The following is a 25628-nucleotide window of genomic DNA, read 5'->3' as shown; positions in this document are numbered from 1 at the left end:
CTTTAATCGATTGTTGAAGGTGAACACCGTGAATCTACAGGGGGTCCCAAAAAAATGGACATCATTTAGTAGGCCAATAATTTTTGCAATTCTTGTTTAAATAACCTCAAAATTTCATAGAATGTAAAGAAACAGATCAAGATTTTATACTGAATGTTTTATTTTTGTTGTGTTTTTCAGGTTGAGCCGTTCACTCCCAAACAGTAGTAGCTTTGTGTTTTGGAATCTGCTGCACACACTCCCCCAGCTCACTCAGGACTGTGCAGCTTCACTGCAGCATTTGGAAAAACTTCACCAACTGGCAACAAATTTGGACTTGGTGCCAAAAACTTTGAGGGAGGCTGTTCATGCAGGATTAAAGGATCATATTTGTGCGAGCAGATTCCAAGATGCAAAATTTATCCCATGTGTGTCTCAGGAGCTCAAATCGACAGTATTTAAACTGTAACAGCGATCACACTCCCACAGGCCTTTACACACAGTCTCTGGTCACACTCCACAGTCCTTTACACACACTCTGTGATCACACTCCTCAGTCCTTTACACACACTCTGTGATCACACTCCTCAGTCCTTTACACACAGTCTGTGATCACACTCCTCAGTCCTTTACACACAGTCTCTGGTCACACTCCTCAGTCCTTTACACACAGTCTGTGATCACACTCCTCAGTCCTTTACACACAGTCTGTGATCACACTCCACAGTCCTTTACACACAGTCTGTGATCACACTCCTCAGTCCTTTACACACAGTCTGTGATCACACTCCACAGTCCTTTACACACACTCTGTGATCACACTCCCACAGGCCTTTACACACAGTCTCTGGTCACACTCCTCAGTCCTTTACACACAGTCTGTGATCACACTCCTCAGTCCTTTACACACACTCTGTGATCACACTCCTCAGTCCTTTACACACACTCTGTGTTCACACTCCTCAGTCCTTTACACACACTCTGTGTTAACACTCCACAGTCCTTTACACACACTCTGTGATCACACTCCTCAGTCCTTTACACACAGTCTCTGGTCACACTCCTCAGTCCTTTACACACAGTCTGTGATCACACTCCTCAGTCCTTTACACACACTCTGTGATCACACTCCTCAGTCCTTTACACACAGTCTCTGGTCACACTCCTCAGTCCTTTACACACAGTCTGTGATCACACTCCTCAGTCCTTTACACACAGTCTCTGGTCACACTCCTCAGTCCTTTACACACAGTCTCTGGTCACACTCCACAGTCCTTTACACACAGTGTGTTTTGTGTAACGTGTGACTCTTTGTGTGTCTCAGGTTTTGGGATGTTCCTTCGTCCTCGTCACAAACAACAGTTTAAAAACCTGCTGGAGTCGCTCATCGGCCGCTGCACCGACGACTCGGAGGAAACTCCTGCACTAATAAACACTGACCACTCTGGTCACTCTGGTCACTCTGGTCACTCTGGTCACTCTGGTGAGTTTAGACACAATATGAGGCAACAACAAAATAGATCTGTTTGTCTGTGTCTTTCTTAAACGACTCACTGAAGCTCTCGTGTTTTTCTTTTCCAGCTCCAGTGAAAACTCAAAGCAAAATCTCCACTTTCTTCTCGAGTCAGAGGAGGTGATGAGCGTCAGGTTTGGGTTGAACTTTAAACGCTGCTCCTCAAACAGACTTTACTCGAGTATTTGCACACGTGACGGTCGGACTTCTGCGCACAGACCTGGATTTTAAAGATGAACAGACTGAGATGGACCTGACCTGGAGAACGGACCAAAAGGAGGATTATGTCGTTTATGGATTCACTTTTTTATCTTAGTATAAAAAAATCTAAAAATAAATGGTTATAATATTTAAATGATGTGTGATTGTGTTGGTTCTGTTGAAGAAAGTTTTGCTCTTTATATATATTATTAGTGATGGGCCAAACGAGTCGAGTCGTCAAAGCGCTCAGAGTGACGCGTGTGGAGCTGTGTCTCTGTGTCTCTGTGTCTCTGTGTGCGTCACTTTCAGAGTCCGTATAAAGAAATGGACACAACTAACACTTTATCCACCGCGTTCCAAACAGGAAGTGCTCCTTCTGACTCTGGCCTCGGCAGTTTGCTCTTAAATGTTCAGATTATGACACAGGATCATGAATTTTTTATTTCTCTATTTTGTCCCTAAATCTAAATTTGAACATAAATAACGGACCAATCAGACGCCTTCATTCCCCGAGGCCCCTCCCACTAGTGTTAGCAACAGGTTTGATTGACAGCTTGTGCACTCCTTCCTGCTCTCCGCTGAGAAGGGCGGGACATTTAACCTCCTCCGTCGTGATTGGCTCTTGTGTTGCTATGAGACTCGCGGCAGATTTACAAATATTGAGCCTGTAACTGCGGCAACGGGAGCTTCGTTTGCGCTGAACTCTGTGGAGACGACGACACACTCGATTAGCAGAGGCGGAGCTGTCATTAGGCAACAGTAAGCGTCCAGCGAGGGGCCCCCGAACCTGGAGGGGCCCCCAACCAATGTCCCTCAGAGCTACTAACGACTGAGGCCTCAGAGCAATTTGATTTTCTCTCAGTATGACTTTAAATGAGAGTATTTTTACTTTTAAATGAGAAAACATCAAGTATCTGATTGTCAAATCCATTCTTACTGTCAAAGAATTTCCCTCGTCACGTTAGAATGGACTCGTCACATTGACCCTGATTTGAACAGAATCACAGCAGAATCATAATCGTATGTAATGGATGTAAACAAAACTGTAATTGTACTGGCAAAAAAACAAAACTACTTTTAGTTCTGGTTTTCTAAAAGGAGACTGAACTAATAAGAAAAGTTTCTAATCCAACATAATTCAAATAGAGCTGTGCGTGTGGGGATGGGGAAAAACAGACAAACATAAAAACAATAAAACAAAAAAACATTGCCTAGGGCCCCCAAATTGTAAACTCCACCACTGTCTCTTAGAACTTCTCTTATACAGACTGTTTATGGCAAATCCTTTTAACATTTAAACACTTTGACTATCTGGAATTAACATTGTACATATCGACAACGTCTTTTGAACTAGTTATAATTTTTTTTGCCGTGCAGCCGTCGAGCTGACACGACCATGGGACTAAAAAGTGTCCTGTTCATTTACTGGAAGTGCCAGAGACTCACTCTGCCCTCTGCTGGTCACACTGTGTATAACAATGACAGTGCAGATCAGGAGAACACGCCCAAGTTCTGAAATAAAAACACAGAGTGAAGCACAGAGCCACTCTGTCAAACATGGGGAACAACAGCTCTCATGATGCTGAGGATTCCTCCCTGGACGTCAAAAAGCTGCATGCGGAACTTCTGCAGCTACGAGCCGAGGTGAAGGAGCTTCAGACTGAAAACCAGGGTAAACTTCTACACTTTAGAAGAATATGTATATATGTGTATGTATGTATGTATGTATTATTATTATTAGTAGTAGTATTGTGTGTATGTTTTTTTGTTTTTTTATTATTGTTTTTTTTATTATTGTTTTTATTATTATTATTATTATTATTATTATTATTTATTTCACATTACACTGAAATGAGCTCAAGCTGCTGAAAAACAAGGGGAGTCAAGAAGCAGGCCGGTTTATATATTTATACACACACACACACGCTTTGTAATATTCATATTAATTATTTAGTCAAATAAATATATAGTAATAAATAAGTTGTTTTTTCAGTAAGTTCATGTTAATTAATTCCATTTTATTTTGGTTTGATTTGTTCTTTTCTATAGTTCTGACTGTGTCGGCATTGAGACGTGTGAAGACATGTGGACGACTCCTGTCTGAATAAATGTTTGTTAAAACCAAAGAATGATTTTGAGCCTCGTTTAAAATCGAGGGGAGTAACAACACGTCTATGGTTTATCTTAATAAATACTGTTCTTAATGTCCTAATGTCTCTTTTCAGTGAAGAAAGTGGCTTTCTCTGCTGCGTTGCTGGAGAAAGGTGATCAGATGTTTGGACCGTTTAATGCTGATACGACTCTTGTGTATAAATATGTTACTACAAACATTGGAAATGGCTACAACCCAGTAACAGGTAAATGAACCTAAACAAAAAACTCCAAGCTTCGTCTTTATAATTCTGTTCAAAACCTCCTGCAGGCATCTTCACAGCTCCGGTTAAAGGAGTGTACCACTTTCAATTTTTTGCGCAGTGCTGTAGTCATCCAGCTGAAGCTTATCTGATGAAGAACGGGTGTGGTGTGTTTATGGCCCATGAGAGCAGTGAGGGCGGGTCCACCTCTGCGGGGAACGCAGTCTCACTCTCTCTGGACCTTGGAGATGTGGTTTATGTCGTTTTACCTTGCGGCCGCAAACTTCACGACAACGACCATCACCACAACACGTTCAGCGGTCACCTGCTCTTCACACTGTGATGTGCCGCTCACAGGGGCAGCAGTCGGGACCTCCAGACTTCCCTCACCCCAGACATCCTCCAGGGATTGAGAATCATGTTGACATATCAAAGCACGCGATAATAAATAAAACTTTAATGTCTTAAGAGGTAGAGGACTTTTCTTTCTTTCTTTCTTAAATGAATGTTTTATATCCACTGTCTGATAAAAGGAGTTTTGAAGCTCCTGAGCAGGTGAAACATGAAAGGAAAACTGTAGCACACAGATTTTCAGTCAAATCCACCATTCTGACAAGAATCAGGATCAGATTTGACTTAATGACAAGAACAACTACAGGTTTAAAATCTACAAAATAAACTAGAGTCGTCTCAAAAACTGACTCAACTACAGTGACTTTGTACGATCGATTATAATGTTCGACTACTACACAAGTCCACCCCAGGTCCATCCCAGGTCCACTCCAGGTCCAGCCCAGGTCCACTCCAGGTCCAGCCCAGGTCCAGCCCAGGTCCACTCCAGGTCAGCCCAGGTCCATCCCAGGTCCATCCCAGGTCCACTCCAGGTGAGTCCAAAGTGGAGCTCACTACAGATTTACTCAAACAACTACAGTATTTTACTTTTTACTCTCATTTTCACCTCGTCATGTGTCACGTATTTGAGTTTATTATCCAGTCGGCTGTGATTTTCTTTGATTCTGCATCAGTTTCGTGGTCGGTTCTTTCGTGTGTTGATCTCAGAGCGTCAGACGTGTTCACGTGTCTGAAGGATCGAGTCTGTGACGCGTCTGCAAAGGAAACAGGTCATTTTTTAAACCACCAGATGGCACCTTGAGGCCTCATCGACCTACAGTACGGCATTAAACCTTTCTAACCAAAACCTGACCAAACCAGACCAAGTTCCAGGTCAGATCTGTGGAGAGGCGACCCCACTCACAGTTACAATGTCTGTTTTTCCAGGTAATTTTGAGCTGGAAAAACACCTGTAATTGAATAAATGTAAAGTAGAGCTGCTTAATGTCACACTGTGGAACATTCCAGACAAAGGAATGACGTATCCATAGAAACAAACTAGTGAAAAGTTACACAATGCAGCTTTAAGACGACCTTATACTTGATAAACCTGGATCAGTGGATCATTTCAAGAACAGACCATTTGGAACATATGAAAAGTTCAGTTTTTTTTTTCATATCTTATAATAAGGAACGTTACAAATGTATGTAAACCTAGTTTTTAAGTTTTGAAGCAAGCCAGCAACCGTCCGATCCCTGCTCTGATAAATACAGCAAATCCTCTTTCACACCACAGGAAAAAATGACATTTTAAATGAGCTCATCCACACGACAGCAAAGGTCCCCTAAAAACACAGACAAAAGCAGAGGGCGGGTCTGGACTCTCCGGGGGTCTGGACTCTCCGGGGTCTGGACTCTCCGGGGGTCTGGACTCTCCGGGGTCTGGACTCTCCGGGGGTCTGGACTCTCCGGGGTCTGGACTCTCCGGGGGTCTGGACTCTCCGGGGGTCTGGACTCTCCGAGGGTCTGGACTCTCCGAGGGTCTTTGGACTGGGGCTGTGGTTCAGTTCTCAGGGTTCCCACTTTTGTCACTGACAAAATTTCACAACTTTTTCCATGACTTTTTCATGAGCTTAAGTGAATTTTTCAGGACTTTCCAGCTCCTACATGTGTAGAACTGATCAGACTTTTAGGTCTAAATCTGAAATGTGACTCTTTCCACTCACCTTATGGTTTGGGATTATAGTTTTTGAACATTCTAAATCCTGTCAGTGCTTTTATTATTATTTACTGTCGTCTCTTTTAAACAAAAGACTCAGACGTTCACAAATAATCAGAACAGACTCATGAGAACTGAACACAAACACTGGAGCTGCAGGAAAACAGACTGAAATTCCATGACTTTGCTAAAACTTTCATTGAATTTACTAAATTTCAAATTCCCATGACTTCTCCAGGATTTCCATGACCGTGGGACCCCTGAGTACAACAGCCCCCCTCACACTGTCCCCCTCACACACACACACACACACACACACTCCTCTCACACACAAATACACAGGTGTAGCAGACTGCGCCCCCCCCCTCAAACACACACACACACACAGAGCCCCCCTCAAACACACACGGCGAAGGAGAAACTCAATTTGTCGACTGGAGAAACGTTTATGAATATGTTTCTCAGCTGCTTCTTCAGTTCTGGTCAGACGCTGGTGACTCTTCCTTATATCTGTCTGCAGGAGCCAACTACACTGAAACTCCTCTGAAACTAACACACACACACTTGTTTACAGTTTGTGTTTGTAGCTCGGCCGATCGTCTCTATTCACGCTTCCGTCACAAACCAGGAAAACGTTTGGAAACATGCGGTGAAACTTGAAGTAAACGTGTCAGTGGTAAAATGAAGCCTGCAGACGTATGAGCTGTTTGGAATCATCTCGTCTCTTCTAGTCACATGTTCCCAGTGCGATCGGAGTCGTCTGTCAGCGGAAAAATGATGAAAACTGAGGTGTGGCTGGAAATGTTGATCAGCTGAACAGAATGGAACGACACAACAACATGGAGATGAAGAAAACTGGGACATTTTCTCATTTTTCCTACATTTTGTCAGACCTACGACCAGGGACAGAACCCATAAGGAAGTTGTAATCATGTTTCCAAACGTCTTCCAGGTTTGTGACGGAAGTGCGAATAGAGATTACTGGCCGAGCTACGAACTGAAACTAACACACACTTGTTTATAGAGTTTCAGAGGAGTTTCAGTGTAGTTAGCTCCATTAGGCAGATATAAGGAAGTGTCCACCAGCGTCTGACCACAACTGAAGAAGAATTAAACATTTGTCCAGTCGTTTGTGACGGAAGCATGAACAGGCCGAGCTACAAACACAAACTGTATAAAGAAGTGCGTGTGTGAGTTTCAGAGTAGTTTCAGTGTAGTTAGCTCCTCCCTTCAGACAGATAAAACTGAAGGAGCAGCTTAGAGGAGCCGAGAAATGTTTTTGACCTAAATAAATGTTTGTTCAGTTGACAAATTGAACTTCTCCTTTGCTGTGGATTCTACCTGGACGACTGAGGGATTTTACACACATCTTGATACACACACACACACGCAGACACACACACACACACACACAGACACACACACACACACAGAGGCGTTGCAGACTCCAGTGAAGTGAGGTGGACGTGACCTGAGAGCCACAGAGGCCGAGCTACAGTCTGAAGTGTGCACTCGTACGATTCACTCCCTCTAGAGACGGAGACGTGGAACTACAGACAGAGGTCCTTTTTTTTTTTTTTTTAAAGCGGCGTCTCTTCTGCTCCGTCCGTTTGCTACAGGAGCCGAGAGAAGCTCTGAGCTGCACCGCCGCGGTCCGTGGAACGTGAGCGCAGACATGCAAAAGTGCACAGTGACGTGTCCGGGCCCAGCGCCGTGTAGTGTCCGAGCGGCCGGGGCAGGGGCGGGGCTAGTTCACGCGGATGCCCGAGATGAAGGGAAGTCCCGTGGGCACCTTCTTCTTGTACTCCACATAGTCCTCGGCGAAGAAGTGGATCAGGGACAGCTCCTCCTCCTCGATTCGCTCTCGAAAGAAACGCCAGCTCGCTATTGTGTAGCCCACGATACAGACGGGGTTACACAAGATCACCTAAAGAAACACAAAAAACAAATAATAAAACCCACGATACAGACGGGGTTACACAAGATCACCTAAAGAAACACAAAAAACAAATAATAAAACAAACGATACAGACGGGGTTACACCTGCAGACACACAGACAGGGCAGGGGTTTAGACAGGTTCAGTACTGTGAAAAGTGTTTATGACACTGCAGAAATTCGGTGACCAGGTGAGACTGGTTGAAATTTGGGACAGTGTTACATTTTTCTAAGGAAGGGGACAATAATAAAAGATGAATTTTAAAGTTTATGACAGGTTTGAAAAAAGTAAATAAGTAAGTCTTTATTTCTACAGCACTTTTCACAAACATTTGTCACAAAGACTCTTTACAGAACATTATTCAGCATTTTTCAGTCACTCCAGACCCGGTGGTGTAAACTACTATTGTAGCCACAGCTGCCCTGGGGCAGACTGACTGAAGCGCGGCTGCCAATCTGCACCATCGGCCCCTCCGACCACCATCACTCACTCACACACACCTCTTTCATATTAGGCAATATGGGTGAAGTGTCTTGCTTAAGGACATAACAACAGTTTTTACGACTGGCGCCTCCTGTGGCTCCTGATTTTCCCAGAGTCTCCAAGTCCAGACCAGACCTGGACTCTGAGCTCCTGAGATCTGACGGGATCAGACTTTGACAAACTGATATGACCACAAAAAAGGTTTGAGCCAGATGAATGAAAATGAGCTTATTGTCATGTTGCATATTCACTTCTAAAACGTAGAACGTCAAAAAATAAATAAAATAGATTGACTGGAGGCGGAGCTGCAGCAGCCGCTTAGAAACCGTCAGGGCCTGAGGCAGCAGAGGTCAGGTTGGATGCAGTCAACTCAACCTCTGCCAACAGTTTTTAATGTTTATGAGAAAATAACTACTCAGTCGTGTCATTTTCGGGACGTTTAGGGCCGGATTCGGGATTTGGGACAACAGTTTAGATTTCAGGATTGGTCTGGTCTCCATGCAGCAAACCATAAAAACATAACAAGATAATTTCATATCTATTCACCTTATTCTGTCCTGTCTATTCTGTCCTCATTTCACTGGAGAATTTAAGAAATGTTTTGCATCTTAAAGTCATTTGTGTAAAATGTTCAGTGTTCATGTGACCCACACGTGTCACTGCAGTCAATCTCTGAGGCTTTAAAACGCCGTTAGAGTCTGGACTGAACATACTGACAGTGAGATCTGCAGCTCTGTGCAAAATAAAACCACCTCAGTGACTGTGGCGTCCACGGCAACTTAAGAATAAAAAAGGAGAAATTCTCTTCTGTCGACTGGACAAAAGTTTATTGTTTTTTTTTCTGTCAACTTTTGTCCAGTTAACTGAATTTCTCCTTTGCTCTGGATCTGAACGGGATTTCACAAACTTTCAGAATAAGATGAATATCCCGTTTCTGAGCCTGTGTGTTTCTGAAGCTCTCCTGAAGCTCACCTGAGTGCCTATACTCCAGTAGAACCAGCCCACGTAGGACGGGTGTCTGAAGAAGGCGTAGACTCCGCTGGTGACCAGGACGTGGCTCTGGGCCTTCTCGTTCTGGACAATGTGGTTGAAGTTGGAGCCGGCGGTCAACATGGCGGCTTTCCTCAGAGCTTCTCCACACAGAACCATCACCAGCCCCACCACGCTGATCCACGTCAGCTGCTTCAGCTCTGAGCACCAACAGAAGAACAACACGGACTTTAATACGAGTCCGATTTAACTCGGTTTTCTCCACTTTAAAAGATCAGATCATAACAACACAACCCCAGAGTTTAAAGATCATTTGACACATCAGAGGGTGAACGTGAACTTCCCCTTAGAGTAGGTAAAGACCTAGTCCTTAGTCCTGGTTTAGTCCCGAGTTTAGTCCCGAGTTTCCCGAGTTTAGTCCCGAGTTTAGTCCCGAGTTTAGTCCCGAGTTTAGTCCCGAGTTTAGTTTAGTCCCGAGTTTAGTCCCAGCTCAGTCCTGGTTTAGACCCGATTCTAGTCCTGATGTTAGTCCTGATGTTAGTCCTGGTTTAGACTTGGTTTAGTCCCGGTTTAGAACTGGTTTAGAAATGGTTTAGACCTGGTTTAGACCTGGTTTAGTCCTGGTTTAGTCCTGGTTTAGTCCTGGTTTAGTAATGGTTTTAGTCCTGGTTTAGTCCTGGTTTAGATCTGGTTTAGTCCTGGTTTAAGTCCTGGTTTAGTCCCAGTTTAGTCCCAGTTTAGTCCTGATGTTAGTCCTGGTTTAGATCTAGATTTAGTTCTGGTTTAGTCTTGGTTTAGTCCTGGAGTAGATCTTGTACCTGGGACGGCGAGTTTCTCCACGGTGAACTCGAGCCAGGAGGAGAGCGCGGCGAGGCTGTACTCCAGACTGTGGTTCAGGAGAAACGAGTCCAGAGACAAACTGCGCGGGTTTATCAAGGCCGTCACCAGATACTCCGAGTAATGGAAGAAGGACAGAGAACACATGTACCTGAGGAAGACAACGGACTGAAGGAAGAGACCTCAATGACTGACAAAAACGATACAAAAATGACACAAAAACGATACAAAAACGACACAAAAACAAGACAAAAACCACACAAAAACAGCACAAAAACCACACAAAAATATACAAAAACACCCACAAAAATGACACAAAAACACCCACAAAAATGACACAAAAATGACACAAAAACACCCACAAAAATGACAAGAAAACGACACAAAAATGACACAAAAACGATACAAAAAACAACACAGACTGCAGAGATGTTCTAGAATAATCGACAATTTAAAAGGTCCATATTATGATATTTTCTGATTTATGTTATAAATTATTATTAGTTTCTTCGTCACAAACAGACCTGGAGTTTTGTTTTGTTTCATTCACATGTTTAACTCACAAACCTGCACATTTTGGCTTCAGAGTTTTTCTCTCAAACTGAAAACGTTCTGTTCCACCTCGTGATGTCACACTCGACAAACCTTCACTGGAATCATTTGGATCATTTTCAGCAGAAATCAGATGGAAAATCCCCCTGAACTGTGCATTTTATAAAACTAAGTGAGTTCATCTAAATCATCTGGACATGACATCAGTCAATCAGCACTGGTGAGCAGGAGGGAGCACCACAACTATATTCAGGATTTTATCTGACATTTTTCAATGAAATACCGAGTTAAGAGCTTCCAAAAAGTGATTCTGAATTATGTAAAAAACTAATTATGGGGATTTCTAAGTTCCTTGTGTCGCGCTGCTTATAAATTATGTTCACAGCAGGTCAGGAAATAATTCATATTTCTTCCCACATCAACAGTTACAGATGTTGTAGGACGTGGGGAACAAGAAAAAATAATTTTAAATATGATTTAATAGTAAAGTTCTGTGACAACATGAGGATTATACTGATGTTACAGACTGAAAAAATGTGTGCCACTTTGGGAAAATCAGTAAAATCACATAAACAAGGTCTGACATTTGGTCTGATACATTCACATTTCATTTTATTTTGATAAAGAAGCTGATTTTCTAACTCAACACATCACAGTGCAGACGCGGTGGCGAGAGAATGGAACACTTAACCTGGGACTTTCAAGCCAGGGGGACGCTTGAGCCGGGATTCATTTCAGCCTTGGGACTACAAACTTATTCTACTGAACTAAACGGTATGAAAAGGAGCTGTTCAGCTGAAAACCACCGTCTCATGACATCACAAGGTGGAACAGAGTGTTTGGAGCTTTGTAGATGTCAACAGACTCATAATAAAAGACTCAAAACGTGTGAATGAAACAAAACTCCAGGTCTGTTTTTGTTTTTGAGGAGGGAACAGCATTAGAACAGGACTTAAAGTTCAAAGGAGACAGTTTGGCGTCATGTGCGACCTTTAAAAAACAAAAAAAAGTCCTCCAAATGTTGCATCAAACAGGAAGCTGAGACTCTGAGGGAGATTCTCAGTTTTTTAAATAAATCTACAAACTTCTGATCCACAAATGTTGAACTTTCTGATTATTTGTTTGGAACTGGATCCATAAACCGGACACATTCCTCTTGTGTAATTTATTAAACGTGTGTAAATGATTTCAGAACAGAGAGAACACTCCCCAACATCTCTGGAGTTAAATAATAATAATATTGACTTCTGACTTTTAACGCGGCGTGAGAGTCATGTGTCCTCTGACTGTTCAACTGTTCAACTGTTCCTCCAGTGTTTATCGGTGATGTTCGTGTGACTCTTACCAGCCAAAGTGAGTCCAGCTGGTTTCAGACAGACTGATGATCAGACCAGAACCAAACACCAGCCCCAGGAACGAGGCCCTCAGAGCGACCTGTGTCGGGGAGTAACAGATTACATGTAATCAGAGTACAAATGATGAGTCACTGTATTCAGTTACAGTTACTGTTTCAGGGAGTGGTAATTGGATTACAGTTACTTTGTTCAAATTAATGGATTATACAGAGGGATTTTACCGTTTTCACATTTTGGGCTAAATCCCTCTTTTTTGCCGGACACTAAACCAGGTCTACATCAGATCTAAACCAGGACTAAACAAAGACTAAACCAGGTCTAAACCAGGTCTGAACCAGGTCTAGAACCAGGTCTAAAACCAGATCTAAAACCAGGTCTAAACCAGGACTAAAACCAGGACTAAACCAGTACTAAAACCAGTACTAAACCAGGTCTGAACCAGGTCTAACCCAGGACTAAACCAGGTCTAAACCAGGATTAAAACCAGGACTAAACCAGGTCTCAAACAGGATTTAACAGGACTAAATCCTGCTGTGTGGACGTGTCTCCTCCTCTTCAATCAATAAGATTTTTAATATGTTTAAGTAAAGTCTGGACTTTTTATTTTCTTTTATCAGACAAAACTTCTTATGTTACAATATCCGAGTCTTTGTTTCTCTACAGCAAATCAAGTAATCCAAAGTAATCAGATTACATTACTCACCTTAAGTAACTTACTGGATTTCGTTACAATCTATATTTTGCATATATATTTATTGCCTTTTAGTTTAAACTAAATAATCAACAAAATAACAATATAAGCAATACAAGCAAAATTAAACAAAACAAACAAACAAAGGCCCATTCATATGTTAGACACAGATACAGCCATTTCAAAATGTAAATAACCTGTTCATAATATCTGAGATCTCAAGTCCAGTATATATCAAAAATGGTTCCCAAATCTTCTTAAAGACATTGTCCTTATGATGAAGCCGACACGTCAGGTAATCAAGAGAAACAAAACCAAGAACCACCTTCTGCCATGGAGTTTTAGTGGGGGTCTTGTCACATATCCAATTCACTAGTCGACTTTTTCTGGCACAAAAAGTCAGCATCCCATACAATTTTCTATTATATTTATCTTTTACAACAGGTTCAGTCAGTCAAGTGTGTGACTCATATAAATATCTTGGAACAATCATTGATTCAAAATTGAGTTTTGACAATAATTGTTCTGGTGTGTGTAAAAAAGGCACCAGCACCTTCACTGTCTGAGAAAGTTTTCCTTTTACCATGTAGACAGAACCATGATGACACTGTTTTATAAAACATTTATGGAATCAGTTTTAACGTTTTCTTTGGTCTCGTGGTTTGGAGCATTTCTGCTAAAAACACAAACTCCCTGAATCAGTCGGTTAAATGGGCGAGTAGGTGATCGTTCATCCTCAGAGCCGCTGGACTCTCTGGACTCAGGACAGTTACAGACGACGTCCCAGAGGATTTTAAGAGACGAGCAACATCCACTAAACTCAGAGTTTCAGCTGCTTCCCTCTGGTCAGAGGCTTTTAGTCCCAAGATCTAGAACGAATCGTTTTAAAAGGAGCTTCGTTCCGGCTGCTGTCGAACTTATGAATAAATTGTAATCTATTTATCTAAGATTGTGTGTTTTTAACATATTTAATATTTATTGTGATTTTAGCCAAGCGTGATGGATGATTTTAATTGGTTGTTTATGGAACAAACCGTTCTGCACTGGAGCATCTGTAACACTTTATTTTGTTTGTTTGTTTTGTGGATGAATGAAATGTGAAATGTGGAACCTGCCTCTCAAATCTGCAAAGCAAATTTACCTACGGGTACGAATAAAGCGACTTAACCTAACCTACAACGGGGTCAATTACACCAAGCAACAGAAATAGAGGATCATTGCTTAGGGGAATACATTTTAAAAAGTAAACTTCCCAACACTGCGCACAGAGCACACGTGACCAACAGGTAAAGACACGAGACCCGCCCCAGTCCACAGGAAGAGTCCAGCTCCAGCTTAGAGGCTCTATATCTGGTGTCTCCTCACAGGGATTTAGAGATTACAGAAGATCAAGTCCATCCGCTCCAGGACTCAGCACCAGGCGCCCAGCACCCGCATGAGAGAAGAAACCCGCACAAACACACAGAGATGAGGGGACAGAGGAGGGGACAGAGGTGGGGACAGGTGTAGGACAGGTGTGGGACAGAGGTTTGGACAGGTGTAGGACAGGTGTAGGACAGGTGTGCGCTCTGGACTCACCTTATACAGAGGTCCCCTGTACGTGAGCAGCAGCAGGCCATTGATCAGCGCTATGTGCAGACAAATGGCGATTTTCCCGGGCGTTTCCGTGAGATAGTCAAAGACCCAGTCCGCGCGTCCAAAGAAGGTCCGGATGAGCGGGATCGTGACGACGCTGAGTCCTAAAACAAAGGCTCTGACACTAACTCTTCCCTCCAGCACCAACTTACCGCCTGCCATGATGAACCTCCTGCCCGACGGGACTCTCGCGAGGTTTGCGTCCCTCACCGTAGCCTCGCGAGAGCTGTCACTCCGAGCCAAAACAACAACAATTTAAATTAAATCACAGAAGTATATTTTTAATAGTTCTCATGTCTTATTGGAGCAGAGACAGTCCCCAGTGGATTTATTATCACTTTTAATAATGTTTTTATTTATCAGAGTGACCGTGAGCTGCGCATGCGCCCTGCGTGCTTCCTCTCTGCGGACTCTCCGCCATGGCGCCTCTTGTAAGTACGAAGCTCGAACGCGTGTTCATTAATTTACTGCTTTTAATGAAGATTTAATAAAGATCTGAGCAGAATCAAAGAGGCGAAACACGGGGCTCTGCGGGAATGTGCGCGGTGCAGAGGAAAGTTTGCGCTTTGTCACGAAATCAGGCTTTGTACGAGGCACGATTAGAGCCTGCGGCTAACACTTAGCATTAGCGTAAAAACACCAGATTAAACACGTCAGGTACATGAACTGTTGAGCTTTTTATAATTTGTCTGATTAGAAGAAAACACAAACGTACTAGATAAAAACACTCAACCTGTTTATCACACAGTGGATCAGCTGCACACAGACACACACAGACACACACAGACACACACAGACACACACAGTCACACACAGTCACACACAGTCACACACAGTCACACACAGTAGATCTTATGCAGACCAAGTGCACACAAACGTCCTCTGCACACAGACACACACACACACAGAGGGAGCTGGGCTTGTGGTGTCTGTTGTAGTTTGTAGTTGTTATTTCTTGTGTCTGACGTGTGTTTTTGCAGCAGAGGAAACCGAACGTGGGCAAAGGCGGCAAGAAGAAGAAGCAGCTTCTGAAGTTCACTCTGGACTGCACTCACCCTGTGGAGGACGGAATCATGGACGCCGCCAACTTTGTAAGTCCTCTTTCCTCTGGGTCGTTGTCTCTCGGGAGGTCGGCTATGACCGTGCACGTTTTCTGTGCAGGAGCAGTTCCTTCAGGAGCGGATCAAAGTGAACGGGAAGGCGGGGAACCTGGGAGGAGGCGTGGTGTCCATCGAGCGAAGCAAAAGTAAAATCACAGTGTCCTCTGAGGTGCCCTTCTCCAAGAGGTGAGGCTCAGACTCTTCTCAGTCCGTCACTGCGCTCTCACTCTACGACTTTAGAACTGTGTCGTGCTCGAGTAGATCGCTGTGGGTTCTGTGTTCCACACTCACATCTGCAGAACCGAATGACGACCGATGACGTCATCACACGACACTGTTTGTTTACATGATGCACAGCAGAGCGAACGCTTAAGTGAGAAAATAAGTCCAGCGGCAGAAATATTTATAAAATAGTGAGACCGAGGAGTCCTGCTGTGCTCTCCTCTGTGAGTTTATGGAAATAATGGCAGAACAGAGGAGTGTGAGGCCGGGAGGAGGAGGAGTGTGAGGCCGGGAGGAGGAGGAGTGTGAGGCCGGGAGGAGGAGGAGTGTGAGGCCGGGAGGAGGAGGAGTAGGAGTGTGAGGCCGGGAGGAGGAGGAGTAGGAGTGTGAGGCCGGGAGGAGGAGTAGGAGTGTGAGGCGGGAGGAGGAGGAGGAGTGTGAGGCCGGGGAGGAGGAGGAGTGTGAGGCCGGGAGGAGGAGAGGAGGTGAGGCCGGGAGGAGGAGGAGTGTGAGGCGGGAGGAGGAGGAGGAGTGTGAGGCCGGGAGGAGGAGTAGGAGTGTGAGGCCGGGAGGAGGAGTAGGAGTGTGAGGCCGGGGAGGAGGAGGAGTAGGAGTGTGAGGCCGGGAGGAGGAGGAGTAGGAGTGTGAGGCCGGGAGGAGGAGGAGGAGTGTGAGGCCGGGAGGAGGAGGAGGAGTGTGAGGCCGGGAGGAGGAGGAGGAGTGTGAGGCAGGAGTGACAGGCCAGGAGGAGGAGGAGGAGTGAGGCCAGGAGGAGGAGGAGGAGGAGTGAGAGGCCAGGAGGAGGAGGAGGAGTGTGAGGCCGGGAGGAGATGAGGCTGCAAAACTTCTGTCACCGTCCAGTCCTTATTGAAGATCAGCGTGGGTTTGCAGTGTGTTTTGGAGTCGAGTTTATTCACTGTTTTCCTCGTATGAGTAACATCCACACACACACAGACGGCCCATACAGTAAAGTCGTGTGTGTGCAAGTACATGAGCTCTGTGTCGTGCTTTGGCCCACCTCATCACACCGGGGCCCAAAGTCCAGCACGGCACATACTTGGGCACAGTTCTAAAGTCCTGGTGTGAGTGAACTTTCATCTGCATCAGGAGCTTCTACAACAAACATGTTCTAATTTAAGGATGATCTAAAATAAGATGTAAATTATGTTTATGGACCAAACCACATGTTTGACTCTAATATAGGCCTGTCACCAGAACACATTTTGAAGTGTGATGTGTAGTTGAAGTAAATATAAACAATAAACAACATAATATAATATTGAAACCAAACCATAAAGCAGAATTATCCACAAAAGTATTTTAAATGTAAAGTATTGTTAAATATTGCTCAGGTGCAATAAATAATTGTACTAGATCCTAATTCAACTTTTCAGCTCAAACCTTCGCAGAAAAAAATTACCAAAAATGTTGCAGTAGCACGAAGAAAACATGTCGTCAGCGTTTCTAAACTGTCCCTTGTCCACAGATACTTGAAGTACCTGACCAAGAAGTACCTGAAGAAGAACAACCTCCGTGACTGGCTCCGAGTTGTGGCCAACACGAAGGAAAGCTACGAGCTGCGCTACTTCCAGATCAATCAGGACGAGGAGGAGGAGGAGGACGAGGATTAAAGATTTCTTAATAAAATTCTGTTTACACCAAACGTCATCTTTTGTGTTTTTCCAAAACATTTAAACTCTAAACTCCCTGTGAACCGGACAAAGATGCACTGAGTTTAATCACGTTCCATTTACAATAGATCCAACTGTTCCACTTTTCAGGTTTTTAGTATTTTTAATTAAATTTTTCAGTTTTTATTCCTGATAATAAAGAAAATATTGTAGTTATACGTTAGAAACATGTCAAAATGAAAAAAAATTATGAACACATTTTTATTTGCAGTATGCTCTGAAGTCATTATTTTATTTATTTCTAAAGGGACATTGCACACTGTCCTGATCATTTTATGGATTTCTTTCAATGCAGGAAACTGGAACAGTCTTTTAGCAGCTCATAATTTATTTTGTGCATGATTTATTTTCAGTAATGGGGAGATCTTTTCCTTTTTATGTAATAAGGTGCCCAAGAAATCTGTTTGGAAACTGTGAAACTGTGATGTTCCTCAGGCTCAGATCAGTCTCGATCTTTAAAACAGATTTCTGGTTTCTTTTTTTACAGTGAACACTTGTTCTTGATACAGGAGCTTTGCCCCCCCCCCTGGTGGACGTTTCACCTCACTTCACCTTTTATTGAGTTTAACTTCAGTCCCCCCCAGGACCCCCGCCCACAGTTTGAGAACCTCTGCTCTGTGTGACTTTTGTTAACTAAAACTCCAAATGTTTTTTCCTGAATGTTTGACCACATGTGCTTCAGTCACACCATCATCTGTCCTACTCTCACTGGGTCCTCTCTCTAGGTTCTCTCTCTAGGTTCTCTCTCTGGGTTCTCTCTAGGTTCTCTTTCTAGGTTCTCTCTCCGGGTTCTCTCTAGGTGCTCTCTCTGGGTCCTCTCTCTGAGTTTTCTCTCCAGGTGCTCTCTCCAGGTCCTCTCCCTTTGGCGGCTCTCTTAGGGTTCTCTCTGGGTTCTCTCTCTAGGTTCTCTCTCTGGGTGCTCTCCCTAGGTGCTTTGCTCTCTCTGGGTGCTGTGGGTTCTCTTTGTGGATGCTCTTCACTCTGTAGGTGCTCTCTGGGTGCTCTGCTCTCTCTGGGTGCTCTCTGTAGCTCCTCTGTGGGTGCTCTTCTCTCTGTGTGTGCTCTCTCTGGGTGCTCTCCCTGTTTCCTCTCTGGGTCCTCTCTCTGGGTCCTCTGCTCTCTCTGGGTGCTGTGGGTTCTCTCTGTGGGTGCTCTGCTCTCTCTAGGTCTCTCTAGGTCCTCTCTCTGGGTGCTCTCCCTAGGTGCTTTGCTCTCTCTGGGTGCTGTGGGTTCTCTCTGTGGGTGCTCTTCTCTCTGTAGCTCCTCTCTGGGTGCTTTCCTCTCTGTGGGTGCTCACTGTGGGTGCTCTTCTCTCTTTGGGTACTCTCTGTGGGTGCTCTCTACGTGCTGGGTGCTCCTCCTCCTCCTCCTCAGATGCTCCTGAGCAGATCCACTTAGTCGCTCTGACGTCGTTAAGAGGCTTAAGCAGCAGGAGAATGGAGATGTTTACAACCAGTCCTCTCACCTGACGCCGACGGACGCCAGTGTCAGGGGGACCTCAGCGGGACCTCCAACCGGACCTCAGTGGGACCTCAACTCGGACCACCAACCAGACCTCCAACCGAACCTCCAACCGAACCTCCAGAAGGACCTGAACTCGGACCAGCAACAGGACCTCCAGCGGTACCACCACTAGGACCTCCACTAGGACCTCCAACCGGACCTCTAGCGGGACCTCCACCCCAGAGCCATGGAGGGCCTCGAGCAGGTACTCACCCAGGCGCTCCCTCTGCTCACGCTCCACACTCCACCGTCACCATGGAGACGTTCTTGTCAGACACATGTTCCGCACTGTGTCATTAAACGTGAATTAAATCTGTTATCGTCCAGTTAGGTTCATTTGTTCTTCATGTTTTAATCATTTTAAAGCTGCATTGTGAAGCTCTGACAAATGCTTCGTTTCCATGGAGATGTTATCGCTTTGCCTGTAATGTTTCACAGTATGACTTTAAACCTTTCTATCTTCATGGAACCCAAACTAGAAAGTCTGTTTTTCGAGGTATTTTTGAGTTTTAAAAACACCTGTAATTAAATAAAAGTGAAGTTGAGCTGTTTAAAGTCACACTGTGGAACATTATAAACAGAGCATTGACATCTCCATAGAAATAAACAGGTGAAGGACCCTTCACCAGAAAAGTTACCCACTAGTCCATCTGAAAAAATCAGAATATCATGAAAAAGTTCCATATTTTTCTCATGTTTGGGTTTGACTTTCTGAAATCAGCGAGAAAAATGTGGAACTTTTTGAATTTTTTATGTTATTCAAATTTTTTGAGACGGACTAGAATCTTTTATCGTTCCAGTTTGTTTCGTGAGGTCTTCCTGTTCTTTGTGTTCATTTTAAGATTCTCACAGTCAAACCGGCTTTATTAGTATTTTATTAGTATTTTATTTATATTTTATTTGTATTTTATTTGTATTTTGCGTGCGACCTGGACGTGTTTCTCCTGCCCTTGTTGACCTTCTGTAAGAGGAACCACAGCAGCTCACGTCCACCACGTCCCACCTCAGCACAAGGAGAAGCACCTTATGGACAGGGTCAGCACTAAGGTCAAAGGTCCAGGGGTCAGAGAGGTCACAGGGGCTGGAGATCCACCGATATTTTTTTTTCATTAACCGATACCGATAACGTTTAGACTCCAGAGGAACCAGTGACCGATATTTTTTCCTGATATGTAGAGCTGATTAAAGCTGCTCTCTGTAATTTTCTAGAGGAGGGTCTGTGAAATGCTTTTCTCCATGGAGGTGTTTTTGCTCTGCCTGGAATGTTCCACAGTGTGAACTTTAAACAGTTTTACTTTACATTTATTCAGTTACAGGTGGTTTTATAAAACTCAAAAATACCTCAAAAACAGACATTCTGACTGTGAGTGGGGTCGCCTTTGCACAGATCTGACCTGGAACTGGGTCTGGTTTGCTCTCCATGAATATAGAAAGGTTTAATGCCATAGTGTGGAACATTCCAGACAAATGGAGAAAAGCGACTGAAACATTACATTACAGAAACATTACATCTTGCACTTTTAAGGTATTTTTTCCAAAATTATTGAACTAAAACTTAGTACAAACTCATTCACAAATTTGTTTTACTACAAACTGTGTAAAGTCCAGTGTCGTCACGTTTCTGCAGATTTCTCTTCAGTGTTCACACAAAACTTCATGCAGATATTTTCATGCATATTGACTCTTTTCACGCTTACAGAAGACGTTTGGAAACATGCAGATGACGACTTCCGGTGCAGTTTCAGACACTGTGGTGTGATAAAACTGTGGATTCATCAGCCTCAGACTTAAACTTAGACAAACTTTATTGATCCACAAGAAAAATTATTTGGACCCAGGAGTCACACATCACAGTATAATAACAAAGAGTAAAAATATAAAAACCTGCCTTTCCATAGGAGACGAGACTCTGATCGTGTCTCTGTGTCACTGACAGGCAGCTGATGGAACTGATCTGCAGAAAAACAAAACTCTACAGTGACATCTTTTTTAAAATTTTAAGTTAGACAAAATATAATTCACAAATTAATAGGCAATTTATAAAAGGGAAAAAGAAACAATACAGTGACATGTAGATGAAGAAAACCAGTGTTAATATTTGATTATGTCGTTATCATTTTCATTACATTAAATATTTTATTTTGTTTCCATTCCAAAGTGGAGATAGATTTATAAAAACATTGATGTATATACTGTTTATGATATATATTATATACATATATATATATATATATATATATATATATATATATGTATATTATAGATGTGCCAACATCACTGTATAAATGATAAAGATGGTCTTGATTTGGTCTCGATGAGACATGGTCTCAATCTTGTCTCAGTCTCGATCTTTTAAATTGAGTCATGTGACAGTTTGTTGGTTTCTTTCCCTCCTCTCTCTTCGAGCCGTGTGTTTTTTTCTGATCTGTGGCTGGGAGTTGTTTTGCTCTAAATGTTCCACAGTTTGGCATTATTTATTTATTGTGGTGTTGTGGTCATACTGGTTTGTCAAAACCCGAGAAGCTCAGAGGTCTGGTTGGTCCTGGTCTGGAATTGGACAGAGACTCTGGGAAAATCAGGAGCCACAGGAGGCACCAGAACAGAAACTGTTGTTGTGTCCTTAGGCAAAGCACCCACATTGCCCTGGATGAAAGTGTTTTGTGTGTGTGTGTGAGTGATGTTGGTGGTCAGAGGGGACGTTGGTGCAGATTGGCAGCCTCGCTTCAGTCAGTCTGCATAGAGCTATAGAAATAAAAACTTACTTACTTTTTTAATCATCATTGATATGACAAACTCATCAGAGAAAAGTCCCTCCTGGTTTGGGAATTGAACCATAAACCTTCATGTTGTGTTCACCTCAGCCGCCCCCCCCCCCTCTCCTGACAGACACGATCTGCACGTCCTCCTCACAGACCAGATATAAATAACCTAAGACTCAAAGAACCATGGAGAGAGCCGCAGTGGCTCCTGTGACTGAAGGAAGAACAACATTTAAACAGAAAAACATGAAAAAACAGATTCAACTTTGTTGATTAATGACAAATAATGACAAATAACAAGTGTGAGTGTAAGCGGTACTTTTTTTTCTTACCATTTTCTTTTTAATACTATGAACCAGATGTTACGTGTTCTTAATAAAGATTGAAGTGAACTGTGTGTCGACAGGTGACGCCCGCCCTGCTCCTGTCAGTGAGCGCCGCCGTCCTCGGCTCTCTGCAGTTTGGATACAACACTGGAGTCATCAACGCACCGCAGAAGGTCAGACGCACACTCACTCACACACACACACACACACACGTAACATACACACACACACGTAACATACACACACACACACACACACACGTAACACACACACACGTAACGTACACACACACACTCATACACACGCACACATTGTTCTGTACAGTGGTGACATGTAACAAAGTACAAGCACCAAACACAGCAAAAAGTGCAGTGTTAAAATTGACTCTGATAGAATCATTTTTTAACATTTTCTCAGTGTTTATCTGAGTCACTCTGTTCTAGAGTTAATTTAACATTTGTGTAAATGTTCATGAAGTAAAACTGGACCAAAGTTCCTGTTTAACCCCAAATCCAGAGTTAAATGAACGTTTAGAGAGTAAACAGATAACACTTTGTAGAGTTATCCTGATTTAACTCAACAACACACAGAGGGGTTTTATTTTTACACTTTATTTGAGTTAATTTATGATGAAATTATGAACAAAACTGGTTCAAACTGGTTCTACTCTGGAGGGAGTTTGAAGTGGTGGAGACAAATTAACACTAAGAGAAGTTGAATTAACTTCAACCAAATCAACTCTGACAAATAACCCCAACTCCAACACACATTTAACTCTCAAAGAGTTAAAATAACACTTTTTGTGTTTAAAACAACTCTGAAATATTTCACCCTGAAATTTTAACCCTTCAGTTTTTGCTGTTAAAGTTCTGTACTTCAGTAAAAACAAAAATCGTGTCTGTACTTTACTTAAGTACATTTTACTTTTACTTCAAAACATTTGAGAGCAGGTGTTTGTATTTTCTACTCCACAACATTTTGAAATGGACTGAAAAGTATTTTTATTTTTTATAGTTTGTTTCTGTTGAACAAAATTCAGCACAAATTTGCATCAGAATCACGACATTTGAAGCTTTGTTAGATCTTTAACTCTGCGCAAGTGTACATTTTTAAACATGTACTTTTACTTGTGTTGTGACTTTTGTTGGACTTGTGTGACTTTTATTGGATGTGTGTGTGTTTGTTGGACTTGTGTGATGGACTTGTGTGTGTTTGTTGGACTTGTGTGTTGGACTTGTGTGACTTTTGTTGGACTTGTGTGACTTTTGTTGGACTTGTGTGTGTTTGTTGGACTTGTGTGTTGGACTTGTGTGTGTTTGTTGGACTTGTGTGTTGGACTTGTGTGCGTCTGTTTGTTTCAGATCATCGAGGACTTCTACAGTGAGACGTGGAGCAGTCGTTTTTCGGAGCCCATCTCTCAGTCCGCCCTCACGGCGCTCTGGTCGCTCTCTGTCGCCATCTTCCCCGTGGGAGGAATGATCGGCTCCTTCTCTGTCGGGCTCTTCGTCAACCGCTTCGGCAGGTAGGCCCCGCCCCTCTGTCCACAAGCGCCGCCCTCTGTCCACAGGCCCCTCCCTCTGTCCACAGGCCCCTCCCCTCTGTCCACAGGCCCCTCCCCTCTGTCCACAGGCTCCCCCCTCTGTTCACAGGAGCCTTGTATTTTGTTCTTAAAATGTTCGTATTAACCCACTCGACATGATCCTGGTGTTTTTATTTCTTTATTTTGTCCCCAAATCAAAACTAGAAAAGCAGTCAGAGAGCGCAGACCTCTGCCAAGGACTACCCCCATTTTTTATGTAAATTGCGATAAAATCAGTCTTCTGGATCAGATCCGGATCAGCCTTTGGAATATGAAAGAGGATCTCATTGTCCATCCCTGAGTCAAATTTCATGGGGTTTGGTCAATAATTAACCCAGATATTGAGGAACAAATCTTTTGGCCCCATTTACTACAATGTTAACTAAAATTTCAAAGTGATCCAGAATCCAGGATTTCTTCCGGATCAGCCCCAAAATGAAATCCGTTCTTCCTTTTCACATTTCCAACAAATCCTGAAAATTTCATCAAAATCGGTCCATAACTTTTTGAGTTATGTTGCTAACAGACAAACAAACAAACAGACAAACAAACAAACAAACAGACAAACGCCGGCAAAAACATAACCTCCTTGGCGGAGGTAATAAGACATTAATTACAGACCAGTCAGGCCCCTTCTTTCCCCGAGTTACAGGTTACAGGTTTGGTGTTCTGATAATTGTGGTCGGAATTCCAAATATGGAAATCAGCTCCAAATTTGCTCCTATTACTCTACATTCAGTCTGCAGCCTGAAGTGATCTAAATCTGATTTTTTTGTCTCTATGTTCCTGTATCTGATCTTTCAGTCACAGTCTGAACCACACAGATCAGATTTTTTCATATGTGATCCAGGACACTTGGATCTGTGATCTTTGGACATGTCAGTCTGAACGTCCAGGTCACATTCATCCACCTACACGTCATCAACAAGAGACAAATGTCACTGTTCTGTGGCCCCTTACGAGTTGTATTTGTGTTGTGTGTTTGTAACGTGTGTGTTTGTGCTGTTTGTGTCGTGTGTGTCATGTGTGTGTCGTGTGTCTTTGTGTCGTTTGTGTTGTGTGTGTTGTGTGATGTGTGTGTCATGTGTGTGTCGTGTGTCTATGATGTGTGTGTGTTTGTGACATGTGGTGTGTGTCATGTGTGTGTTGTGTGTGTATGACATGTGTGTGTATGTGTCGTGTGTGTGATGTGTGTGTTTGTGCAATGTGTGTTTCGTGTGTGTGTGTGTGACATGTGTGTGTTTGTGTCGTGTGTGTGATGTGTGTGTTTGTGTGATGTGTGTTTCGTGTGTGTGTGTGTGTGTGTATGACATGTGTGTGTTTGTGTCGTGTGTGTGATGTGTGTGTTTGTGTGATGTGTGTTTCGTGTGTTGTGTGTGTGTCTGACATGTGTGTGTTTGTTTCATTGGTGTGATGTGTGTTTGTGTCGTTGGTGTGATGTGTGTGTCATGTGTGTGTTGTGTGTGTCTGACATGTGTGTGTTTGTGTCGTTGGTGTGATGTGTGTGTCGTGTGTGTGTGTGTCTGACATGTGTGTGATGTGTGTGTCATGTGTGTGTTGTGTGTGTCTAACATGTGTGTGTTTGTTTCATTGGTGTGATGTGTGTGTCATGTGTGTGTTGTGTGTGTCTGACATGTGTGTGTTTGTGTCGTTGGTGTGATGTGTGTGTCGTGTGTGTGTTTGTTTCATTGGTGTGATGTGTGTGTCATGTGTGTGTTGTGTGTGTCTGACATGTGTGTGTTTGTGTCGTTGGTGTGATGTGTGTGTCATGTGTGTGTTGTGTGTGTCTGACATGTGTGTGTTTGTGTGATGTGTGTTTGTGTCGTTGGTGTGATGTGTGTGTGTGTCATGTGTGTGTTGTGTGTGTTTG

At 43.3% G+C, this 25628-nt stretch overlaps 5 protein-coding genes across 11 annotated transcripts in view; 4 read left to right on the top strand and 1 right to left on the bottom strand.

Annotated features, from left to right (window-relative positions):
- The window catches only part of rtel1 (regulator of telomere elongation helicase 1), a 30550-nt gene extending 28700 nt beyond the window's left edge, over window positions 1–1850 (top strand). For 5 of the 7 annotated variants that reach the window (XM_055166037.1, XM_055166036.1, XM_055166035.1 and 2 more), the window contains 2 exons: window positions 1304–1462; window positions 1561–1850. In XM_055166037.1, the coding sequence (XP_055022012.1) occupies window positions 1304–1462; window positions 1561–1616 (215 nt within the window). In that variant the 3' untranslated portion in view covers window positions 1617–1850. Of the gene's footprint in view, window positions 1–180; window positions 1218–1303; window positions 1463–1560 lie in introns of those variants that run through there. The other 2 variants (XM_055166033.1, XM_055166038.1) reach the window with 2 other exon arrangements.
- A 1400-nt stretch (window positions 1851–3250) lies between these two features.
- LOC129412275 (complement C1q tumor necrosis factor-related protein 3-like) lies at window positions 3251–4515 on the top strand. The gene is made up of 4 exons (XM_055165549.1): window positions 3251–3402; window positions 3775–3803; window positions 3919–4050; window positions 4116–4515. The coding sequence occupies exons 1-4, from the start codon at window positions 3251–3253 to the stop codon at window positions 4388–4390; spliced, it is 588 nt and encodes a 195-aa protein (XP_055021524.1). The 3' UTR covers window positions 4391–4515.
- Window positions 4516–6405: 1890 nt separating this feature from the next.
- Window positions 6406–14789, bottom strand: icmt (isoprenylcysteine carboxyl methyltransferase). Its single transcript, XM_020930806.2, has 5 exons — window positions 14522–14789; window positions 12243–12331; window positions 10327–10496; window positions 9491–9708; window positions 6406–8024 (listed from the first exon to the last, which is right to left on the bottom strand). Exons 1-5 carry the CDS (start codon window positions 14738–14740, stop codon window positions 7845–7847), a joined length of 876 nt encoding a protein of 291 aa, XP_020786465.1. The 5' UTR covers window positions 14741–14789; the 3' UTR covers window positions 6406–7844.
- Window positions 13218–25628, top strand: part of LOC110165620 (solute carrier family 2, facilitated glucose transporter member 1-like) — a 22930-nt gene continuing 10519 nt past the window's right edge. The window contains exons 1-3 of the mRNA XM_055165869.1: window positions 13218–13238; window positions 22260–22352; window positions 23541–23701. Of these exons, the coding sequence (XP_055021844.1) occupies window positions 13218–13238; window positions 22260–22352; window positions 23541–23701 (275 nt within the window). The remainder of the gene's footprint in view (window positions 13239–22259; window positions 22353–23540; window positions 23702–25628) is intronic.
- LOC110165614 (60S ribosomal protein L22) lies at window positions 14947–17563 on the top strand. The gene is made up of 4 exons (XM_020930799.2): window positions 14947–15009; window positions 15559–15669; window positions 15740–15864; window positions 17387–17563. The coding sequence occupies exons 1-4, from the start codon at window positions 14998–15000 to the stop codon at window positions 17529–17531; spliced, it is 393 nt and encodes a 130-aa protein (XP_020786458.2). The 5' UTR covers window positions 14947–14997; the 3' UTR covers window positions 17532–17563.

Source organism: Boleophthalmus pectinirostris, unplaced genomic scaffold (genome assembly GCF_026225935.1).
Source record: "Boleophthalmus pectinirostris isolate CB_2022bp ecotype Guang Dong unplaced genomic scaffold, ASM2622593v1 HiC_scaffold_8, whole genome shotgun sequence".
Taxonomy (NCBI): Eukaryota; Metazoa; Chordata; class Actinopteri; order Gobiiformes; family Gobiidae; genus Boleophthalmus; species Boleophthalmus pectinirostris.
The sequence above is the reverse complement of the archived record's forward strand: the minus strand, read 5'-3'. Positions and strand labels throughout refer to the sequence as shown.